General features: G+C 42.0%; 1 protein-coding gene across 1 annotated transcript; it reads left to right on the forward strand.

Annotated features, from left to right (window-relative positions):
- The first annotated feature begins 1573 nt into the window (after positions 1 to 1573).
- On the forward strand, positions 1574 to 10133 carry pkdccb (protein kinase domain containing, cytoplasmic b). The gene is made up of 7 exons (XM_032499470.1): positions 1574 to 2203; positions 2987 to 3118; positions 4786 to 5057; positions 5395 to 5474; positions 5765 to 5872; positions 9111 to 9287; positions 9632 to 10133. Exons 1-7 carry the CDS (start codon positions 1574 to 1576, stop codon positions 9736 to 9738), a joined length of 1506 nt encoding a protein of 501 aa, XP_032355361.1. The 3' UTR covers positions 9739 to 10133.
- Positions 10134 to 10802: the final 669 nt, after the last annotated feature.

A 10802-nucleotide genomic window follows, 5' to 3' on the forward strand; every position in this document is an offset into this window, starting at 1 on the left:
TGATTTATTGGAAGAAAGGCAAAGATTTTGAAAAGGAGTGTGTGAGAAAATGTGGTAAGAGACAGAAAAGTCATTTTAATGATTTGAAATGAGAAGCTGAGACACTGCCATATCTTAATTTATATTTCAATAATGTAGCTTAATTTATTATAAGTGCTTCAGTGAGTAATGCTGTTCAAAACTGATTCATACATAAATCTAAAATGGGTTGACTGACTTAGAGCTGCTAGATGTGAGAGGGAAGCCAATCTATGTTGGAGAGGGGTTTAAATGTGTTATCCTTTCTCTTCAAAGGATGCAGCTGAGAGCTCCAAAAGCAAGTAAGTGGACCTTTGAGCTCGGACTTTCTTTATAATCTTCATGCTCAGGTTTGTTTTTGAGCAATGTTGTCCTCGGATTTAACAATGGCTGCTGTGTTGGTGGGTGGCATGGAGTTTTCTGAACAGCCTGCGTTGCAGCTGACATGGCTAATGCCTTGTTGACTCCAGACACTGATTAACTGGCACACACATGCACACACGAGAAACAAAAAAACAGCCCAAAACACACGTATCCAAAGCCTGACAGGCACGTACACACACACACACACACACACACACACACACACACACACACACACAATAACGAGGCTGAAAAGAGGGGGGTTGCCTTCTGGCTGCTACTGAGGTGACAGCCATGATAATTTCCTGTGGCAGATCTCTGCCAGTAAGTAGTGATGCAAAGGGAAACGTTTCATTAAAGCTTCAGTGCTGCCCCGAGATCTGTGAAACGAACACGGTTGGATAAATAAAGATACAATTGGAAATAGAAAAAAAGACTGTGTGGAAACAAAGGGCAGAATAATGTGTAATGTGAACTTGTGCAATTCTGATATGTTATTATAATGCTTCTCATCAGCAACACGTCAGTGTCTGTGAGTGAGTGTGAGGACTAAAAGGTGTTTTGCTGCCACCTGTTGGACAGAGTGTGAAGGTGACAGCAGTCCTCATAATAATCAAAAAATTATATTGTAATATATTTTATTAAAGTCTTTATAACACTTTAATTAGCTTGCATTTTGAATTAAATTAAATTAATTAAAATACTTTATTTTATAAATAAGTTTTAGATTTTTAGTGTGCGTGTGTGTGTGTGTGCGTGTGTGTGTGTGTGTGTGTGTGTGTGTGTGTGTGTGTGTGTGTGTGTGTGTGTGTGTGCGCGCGCGCGCGTGTGCGTGCTTGCGTGTGAGCGTATTAAATAAACATATAGTTGACTATTTGGCCACTGCATTTCTTCATAAACCGCAGGCGCAGCGTCTGATTGCGGTTGTAAAATCAGCTGCGGAGAGCGCTTTGACACGCGGATTGAGCGACAACATGAGGTCGAGCTCTCCTGCGAAGTTGTTCAGCGGGTGTAAAGTTACGAGCGGGCAGGACACACCTCTAGAGGGAGTTCCCGGGGATGTGAAAACAAGGGGCTGATCGCTTCTCCTGCAGAAAAGTTAGTCAGGAGTCCTTTCACTTGGAGTTGGGCGGTCGTCCGAGCCTGCGGTAGCGCGTCTTTTCAGCTGCAGTAGCCGTGCCACGAGAGGGAAATGCCCGGGATGGGCAACTCTTTACGCGCGGCTGCCCTCCTGGCTTTCGTAGTTCTTTCTATTCTGGTGTCCCTCTTGATAAGCAGCGTGCAGCAGTTTGGAGCGAGGAAATCTCACTTATCCAATGCAACTGTTGCTGCTGATGAGGAGGAGTTCGCATCGCTCCGCGGGGCGTTGATTTACCAACTCAACGAGAGGCGCAAAGAAATTATTCCGCTGCTTTTACCTGGTCATGATGATGATGATGATGATGATGAAAACAGACTACCCGGGTACAGTCGACATTCTCTCCAACATGATCAAACGCTTGACTCGATTTTGGATTACAATCTGTGGAATGAGATCACGCATGGCTCCAGAAAAGCGCATATGGATGAAATGGACTGTGACTCTCTGGTGGACATGCAGGCGGTGGAGATCCTCGGGTCTGGATACACCAAACTGGTTGTCAAAGTGAATCTAGCCGGAGGTCAGCCTGTGGCCTTAAAACTTGTCAACGAGCAGGGGATAGACATGGGAAAGTGTGTGGAGGATTTTAAAGACCCTCGAGGCTGCCGTGAGCTCGTTTCTTACAAGTTAAAGAAAGAAATAGTTCTGTTGCAGAGGCTGAAGCATCCAAACGTCATCCAGGTAAAGGGTTTCCTCTGTCTGCCTTGGGTGCATACATTTAAAGACTTTAAAAAAAGTTTTTATACAAAAGAATATTTAAGGTTGATGTCCAAATGCCAAAACATTATTATAGACACTCTATTTGTACTGCAATGTAGTTGGGATGTAGTGCATTAGAAGCTACTGCTTACCTTTTTAAACCCTTGAATACTTTTTTAGGAATTTCCATAATCCATGGAGCCATGCTCACATGTTCCTTTGTCTCACACAAAGTGAACTGGATGAAAGGCCTCACTGGCTCTGCAGGACCTTTCCATGTAATTAAATTAAATTCACTGACCCTCTTCTGACCTCTGGGTCCAGTTTGGCAAGAGCAGACAATGTGCCTCTGTCTCCTCTACTATCCCCGGTTGCATCTGTAACCCCCACAGAGTTTATTCACTCAAACCATTACAGCCCAATTTAGGACTAGTTTGAATTAAACGGATGGGTTTGTTTCTCCAGCAGTCGTGTGACAGCGGAATGTCCAGCAGCTCAATCAATTTAATTTAATAAGTGACAAGAACACATTCCCCCTCTAAGCTAATGCGATTTTATTGTCACAAGTTTTAGCTGTTGAGAGAACGGTTGGCAGAACATCATGTCCTCTCAATTCACCACAACGTTCCCAACTTTTAGACACTCAAGCCGGTTGCGTTCTCTGATTTCTGCAGAGTTAAAAAGCAACAACAAACTGTAGCATAATGATCTTTTTTGTACTCTATTTCACTGGGACTAACCAACAGTTATTTCCCACTTTCCCAGCTCAAAGGTCACTGTGCAGGAGATGTAGGAGGAAGAGGAGGAGAAGGGGGAAGAGTCACAGTCATTCTGGAGCAGGGGAATCCTCTCCAGATGATCCAGCTGCTCCAGAGTCCCTGGGAGGACAGATTCCGGGTAAGCACGTTACTTCCCACTTTCAGCTGCCGATACGCATGCTCTGTCATTTATCCTTTACAGTACACTACACTACACACGGGTAGGCCTGAAAATCTCCCTTGCACATGTACATTTGCACATTATGCACATGCAAGCCCTTGCTCCTCTTGGCTCAAGAGATGAAAAGTTGAAAGATGAGGGAGGCAGACATTTGAAACTCCTGGAAGTCTGACATCTGTCCCTCAGTGTATTTGATCAGGCCGTGGTTGGAATGGAGATGGGTCCTGGAGTTAATCCACTGCAGGCTAGGAATGTCATGTCACCACACACACACACACACACACACACACACACACACACACACACACACACACACACACACAGTTGTAGTCAACCCCCATCACAGGTATGTTCACAGTGGGAGTCAACAAGCGTGTGTGTGTTATGGATGCATGGATGTGTTTTGAAAGAGGGGACAATAAGAATATGTGGAAGAGAAAACAAAATGTCAGAGCATGCATGTTTTGCATGATTAGCAAAAGCAACATCACAAGCTGCAAGTATCATGTCAGCTATGGGCCTCATTTTGCTGCATCACCCAAATAGACGTTCATAATACCCCCCTGGAGCTGCTCGGCCCCTTTCAGCTACGGTGCATCTGCGCAGGCTACAGTAATCCGGGGGTGTACGGTTTCACCCAGCCCTGTTATTACAGTGCTTCGATCCCACACCAAGTGACGTCCCAGAGACTCGGAGCATTACCTAACACCGCAGCTATGTTTGTAGTGTGACAGAATCATTTCATGCTTTGTCAATGCGTGGCTAATGCCTTTATGTTGCCTTCAGTAGCCTACTTATTTTCTCTTTCTGTTTTATTGTAGGATTTAAAGACTCCTATAAAAGCAGACTCAGGAAATGACTTTCAAACGTGTCTGATGAAACGTCTTAAAAGCAAATAATGTTTTTGCAAGACTGAAGTTTTTTTAAATATTTTACCATTTTTAAGATTGTAATGAAACTTAATTACATTGTCCAATGCGTCACCTATTCAGGAAAAAACAAGTCAGTGTTTAGCTTTACCACAAAGAATGTTTAGTGTTATTCCAACATTTTATTAAAGGTTTTTATTCGACGAGTGGCAGGGTTGGAGGGAATCGTAAAAAAAACTAAACCCGATTTGTGAGCTACATTAGCGTTGCAAGTAGCAGTTATTTTCTTTATTGATTATTCTGACTTTAAATCAAATCATTTAAGTCTTTATTTAGAGCAAACACTGATGTTTTCCTGTCTCTTTTATGGTAGTAAACTGAGTATTTATGCGTTTTGGACTGTTGGTAGGACAAAAAAGCTGTGTGAATGTCAGCTTGGACTTTAGGAAATTGTGATGGGCATTTTATTTATATTTATTGTATGGCCAAAATGATTATTGAAAATAATCATTAGTTGCGGAGCTAATTTAATCTATGAAATAGTTTTTTTCATTTAAGATGCTGAAGCCCAAGGTGACATCGTTATTGCTATTTTTGTCCAACCAACATTACAAAATTAGCAAATATTCCATTTTAAATTATATGAAACAGCCAAAAAAGCAAATCCTCACATTGGAGAGCTAGAACCAGCGAATGTTTAGAATTAACGAACTGTCATCAGTCCAGCTGATCTGGTTTTGGCATGTCTGATCCCAGGTGTGTCTGGACCTGGTTAGGCTCCTCCACTTCCTCTCGCAGTCTCCTCTGGGCTCCGTGACTCTGCTGGACTTCCAGCCCCGGCAATTTGTAACCGTGTCCGGCGAGCTGAAACTCACCGACCTGGACGACGCCAGTGCCGAGGAGACCTCATGCCAGATGGATGCGGACTGCACCCTCCAGTTTCCACACCGAAATTTCACTCTGCCCTGCTCGACCCAGGGAGTGTGTGAGGGCTTGAATGAAAAGAGGAACATTTACAATGCCTATAGGTAAGAGAAGTGACAGCTTTACTACATGATAGACGTGTTATGGATGGATGGAGCAGCAGCTACATGAATGATTGTTTAAATACAGGTCCAGTCGACTCCTGAAATGTTGATAGTAAAGACATGCATCTGGAAATATGCCCTTTGATGGAGAAGGTGTGATAAATAAATTGGTAGTTTGAGTGGAAAAAAATAAATTGTTTCTGTTCAAAACAGACAGCGTTATGGCCTGTATTTGTTTTAACACCAGTGTGAGACAAGTCATGTTCTGTGGGAACTATGTGACGGGGCTTGTCTGTCTTTCTGTCTGACTGATTTAGTTGTCTTTGCCTGGCCCCAGGTATTTTTTCACCTACCTGCTGCCTCACCAGGCCCCGCCCGGCTTCACACACCTGGTAGACCACATCATGAACTCCACAGGTGAGGACGAGAGACGTCTTGACATGACAGGACGCTCACTATTGAAGATTAGAAAGCAAATAATTTCATTATTGCAGTCGTGTAATGACATGTCTCTGTAAAAGTGCTTCTTTTAATGAGCTTGGCATGATGCTTCATGACATGTAACAACAATTTGTTATCTGTTGAGATCACACGACTGGGATTAGACAGGAGACGTATAGTGAGGGAAAACCATATCATCCATATTGGATAGTATGACTTTATGTCTGTAGATCTTTACTAGATTTTAATGCATTGTGTGTGTCCAGGGGAGCTGAAAGCTGACATCAATCAAACGCTGGATGCCTTTGAACACATCCTCCTCCTCTACAAATCTGGCCTGCACCTGGACAACTTGCCTCCATCAATAATCAGAGGTAAGAGCTTGTGGAATGAATGCTGCTTTTCATAAAGTACAGTGGGCCCTCTTGTAGACCCTTTTCTTCTTTCTTCTAGAAAGAAAAAAAACACACACACACACTTTTATAGAGCAAACTCAGACAGTCTACACCTCTGTTTTCATTTTGTATCTTTAAAAAAATGAAAGGGGGGTGTTTGTCCCGCACAGGCTGTTTTGACAGGTTTATTAGGCAGCTGGAATGAGAGGACAAGATCAACAAAGTGGGATTAATCCTGCATGTCTCTGGCTCAGAAAGCACAGTCGGCGTTCATTTAAAAAAACAGTGCTGGGATTACATGGAGTTATTCTGTTTAGCCTTTCAGGATACTGATATAGAGATTTTTATGTAAACTCTTTGTGCAACGTTTTAATTCTTTACATGAAAGAAACTCGGTTAACATACTTTTGCCTTTTATAAAGTAAAAGTAAAAAAGGTTACTTTTTTGCAAACTTTTCACCCCACTATTGTATTCTTTCAGTATTAGCACTGAAAGTCCTTTACTTTATTTCTCTTCAACCTCATCTTCACTCACTCTACTGTAGCTCCCCCCCCCCCCCCCCCCCCCCCCGTTTGTTCCTCTCAGCTCTATGAAATATTAATAACAGAATGACTGGCTGCGTTCCTGTGGTGAGATTTTCCGTCCCCCCAGATGCTGGACTGTTTATATAGCAAGGCTTTGTGAATTTAATCACAGATTCAGGGTAAAGAGGCCTGGGCGTTGGGGCTGACACCAGCAGGGAATGTTCTAGCTTAACAAGTAGGTGCCATGAGTCAACCCTGCTGCTGCTAAGTGTGTGTGATAAGACCCAAAGAAATGTGTGTGTAGATTATTTCGCCATAGTGTGGGTTTTGTTGAAACGGAGGTCAAATTTTGGGTGGAAGAAAAGCCTGGTGAATACACTTATTCACTTTCATGCAGAGGGTTACATGAGAGGAATAATACCACTCTCATGGTGAGCACTAATATTCCATAAAGTATCTGTCTGGTAGACGGCTATCGTCACAGCTAGCAGCCGATTAACTTAATTTATCATACAGACTGGTAACAGCTAGCCTGGCTCTATCCAAAGGTTAAAGATCTGCCTACCTGCACCTTTCCACTGTCCACGAGTCTTTTAGTAATTTACTGCTACCAACCTACAGTCCAGCACATAACCCCTGTAAAACTGCAAAATGTTGTTTTTACGATTTGGATTTTATACAGTTTAAACAAACCGTATATAATGTGTTAATAGGTAAGCTTTAGATATAGGCCATAGATATAATTTTTGACCAGTGGACAGAGCAAGGTAGCTAACTGTTTCTCTTTCTCCCGTCTTTGTTCTAAGCTAAGCTAACCAGCTGCTGGCGTTAGCTATATATTTAGCATACAAACATGATTGCAAATAAGCACATTTCTCAAAATGTTCAACAGTTGCTTTAAAATGTTAAACAACCAGAAGAGAGAAACAAAGATTGTGCAAGTGTGTATTAAAAAAAACACATGGGCTCATTAATATCTCTCCCTTAAAAGAAATGTAAAAAGAAAATTGCAGCCAAAGACGCAATAAGGTTGATAAAAGAAGCCAAATGGTAACACAGCGAGTGTGTATGTGCATGTGTGAGTAAGTCACTCATCATGGCTTAATTTGAAATTGCTGACAGATGGGGAGTCATTGGTAATGTGGATGTAACTTTTCCACAGCTGATATCATTTGTGATTGGATTGAAGAGGCCAGAATCCAGTAAAGACATGTCGGTAGTTTCTGAATATGGCTGTTGCTGCAATTATGAATTTAGTTATGTGCAAAAAAGTCAGAGTGGATTTAATTTAGGTCCTGAGCACTGTCCTAAATAAATTCTTTATATTGTTTTATGAAAGGAAGGCTGTTTTCCCGTCCTACATCTTAAACACAAAGAGCTTATATTCATACATCTCTGTCTCCTCGACAGCTGAGGCCTGCCACCCGCTCCCCAACAGGCCTCATTTTTTCTCCCCTGAGAAGGATCCTCGAAACACTCCTTCTACTTGTTCCCTTTGCTCAAACCCAGAATGCAGATCCTTGTGTCCTTTTTCCTCTCAACAATACACACACACACACACAGAGATACACACAGACACACACCAGCTCCTGCCATTTAGGAAGGTTAACAGATTGTAACAGTGTGCTGCCTCCTCCGTATGAACAGACAAGGCTTTTGTCCTGTGCGTGTGTGCGTCGCGTGTGCGTGTGTGTGCGCGTGCGCTGTGCGTGTGTCGTGTGCGTGTGTGTGGTGTTGTGTGTGTGGTGTGTGTGTGTGTTGTGTGTGTGTGTGGGTGTGTGTGTGTGTTTGTGTGTGTGTGTGTTTGTTCTCCTCAGTCTCTAATTGTAGCCTATGATTTAAGGCCAGATCCGCAAGAAGTCTGACTGAAAAAAGTTATAATGATGAATGTAACACAAATGTTGGGCAGGAGGAAGGTGAACTGATTTTTCAGAGTGAAGCAACAGCTCGTTAGAGAAAAGCTCAAAAGGGGGTCAAGTCTTTACAAAGACCATAATAGACATAGAAGTTTCTGGGTTGGCATTAACGTGTTTAACAAAAAATAAAGTGCAACTACCTTTTATCTTTGGCTTAATTCAAGCAAGAATCCCAAAGGGTTTGTGGATCCAGCTTCTTAGTTATGAGGAGTTTCTGCTTTTCTTTTGCACCTGTGAAAGTAAATTAAATATCTTTGGGTTTTGAACCAAAAAAAGAGGCTATTTGAAGCTGTCACTATGTTTCCAAAAACATAAATTTAGTTTTCTAAAATCCAATATATGAACATTTCCACAGGAAGTCTATGTAAATGACTACTGTTTTTTCATGATAAAACGCAACCTTTTTTTGTTTACAATAAACCAAATCCTTCCGTGCTACTAGTGCCGGCAAATGACCACTAGACATTATAATTAATGTAAAACAGCTGAACCTAAGTTAATGTATCTTTTACCTCTTCAAACCTGTCAATCATGGCCCTGTTAAGAATCCCTTTGAGCCAGCATGAGCTGTGTAGTGCATGACAAAGACGCTGTATCTTCACCTTTTAACCTGTTTTCTTTGTTGTCCTTTTCTTATCTGTATTCTCTTCATGCGATGCAGCACAGTATCAGTTTCCCTACAGTGATCATTAAACTTTCATCTTATCCTCAGAGAACGCTTCAAAATGTTTCAGTAGCCTCGTGTATTGAAGTTGCATCTCCTCCTTTGTGGTTAGATTACACCGTGATGCGAGGTATGGGGACCTCTGGGAACGGGGAGTACCGCTGCTGGCCGTCCTACAGCCAGCAGGGCTGCGTGCTGTCAGTCCACAGCGCCAAAGAGGCAGCTTACATCTGTAACTCCCATTCTCAATGCAACAGCTTCACTTTGACCGGACAGAAGACATGGACGGGTTAGTAAAGCCACAGATGAACTCTGTAAAAAAAATTAAAAAAAACACTGTTATCACATTGCTGATGTTATACTTGTTTTCCAGCTCATTTTATGTTGTAAAACTCATTGCATCAATTAAATCAGCCAAAAGCTTTGAGTACTCTATAATAAGCATGTATAGTTACCCACAAGATCATGTCTGCCTAAGACGGCTGAGTAAACACACTCAGCTGCTGCTACTTTAATCTTTTGATGAAGCTTTGTTGAAATGTATATAGTTATTAAGGAAATCAAGTCAAGACATGCTTCTTCATTGATGTTGCTGATGTGTTTAACATGCCTCTTTTTTTCCGTGCTGTGCAGGTCACCTCCTGGCCTCTTTTAGGAGCAGCTTCAGTCATCTGGTGCCCAATGGGATATCAGAGGTGTATGTGAAGAAAACCAAAGCTCCTGAAGCTTCCACTGTATGACACATGGACCAAACGGAACAATACTGTTTGACTCAATATGGAGTTGTTACAAAGTGGGATGAGAAAAATCACACAAAATGTTGTGCTTAAGATGAGAACTCCTCCTTGTGAACATGTTGTACGCTCCTCTGCTCTGTGGATTTGTAGGAGGAGTGTAGAGGCCAGGCTGAGGAGGCGTTTGAAGTGAGGCAAGTGAATGTGATGTATTTATAGGGCTTCTGCTCAGTGATCGTTTGATCTGCCTGCCAGCTCACTACCTCTGCCAACTACTATTTAAAGGGATTTCCCTTCAGGTACAATTAAGGAGGGAGAGCCTTGTGCCCTCAACATTATTTGCCATGTGTGTCGGCTTTTGTTGTGAGGCCGGGTCCCCAAAGTAGGATTTTTAAGCCAAAGAGGTAATATGCACAGCCGCTGTAGCTCAGCGTTTGAAGCCTGGGGACGAGAAAAGAAAACAAGCTCTTATACAAATACACTTTGATGGTAATGCGCTGAGGTTGCGGCTGTTTTTTCATGGTTCTCTGGCTTAGTTGCGCTGTGGTATGAGATGGCAACAACCACGTAAGCATTTCCACATCAACAATGAGCGAAGATGATTAAAACCATTCCAGAGCCGTCTGTTTGTACGTACTTTTGTAAACTTAGTTTATATTGCTTAGCTCATAAATATTTATATGATCAAATGAAATGTAATTGTTCTTACATGATTGTGCATTATAGTTTACATGCACCTTGTGGGTGAAACTTTTATTTTCAATGAAAAATTATTCACTTCAGTGTTTTTTTATACTTCACTTTTATTGTAATTGTACAGTTTTACACTTTTGTAATTATATAAATGTATTGTTTCTAGATTTTGCTGTTTCATTTTTGTGTGTGTGCGTGTGTCTCTCTCTCTCTCTCTCTCTCTCTCTCTCCCCCCACCCCCATTGGGGGAGGTGAAACTTTCATGTGTATGCTAACCTGGTTCTGTGTGTTTTAAATCCTTTATCTGCTTGTGTGTCTCCATATCTACAATCTGAATGGGTGAGACTGCAAACCTACGGTGCTCCGCAGAGTTTGCA

This window comes from Etheostoma spectabile, chromosome 20 (assembly GCF_008692095.1).
Source record: "Etheostoma spectabile isolate EspeVRDwgs_2016 chromosome 20, UIUC_Espe_1.0, whole genome shotgun sequence".
NCBI classification, from domain to species: domain Eukaryota; kingdom Metazoa; phylum Chordata; class Actinopteri; order Perciformes; family Percidae; genus Etheostoma; species Etheostoma spectabile.

Excerpts from the sequence above, each read along its gene's own strand:
- pkdccb (XM_032499470.1), top strand. The coding sequence starts at position 1,574 with ATGCCCGGGATGGGCAACTCTTTACGCGCGGCTGCCCTCCTGGCTTTC. Across the intron at positions 2,204-2,986 it reads AGCATCCAAACGTCATCCAG|CTCAAAGGTCACTGTGCAGG; the intron begins GTAAAGGGTTTC and ends CCACTTTCCCAG. Across the intron at positions 3,119-4,785 it reads CCTGGGAGGACAGATTCCGG|GTGTGTCTGGACCTGGTTAG; the intron begins GTAAGCACGTTA and ends GTCTGATCCCAG.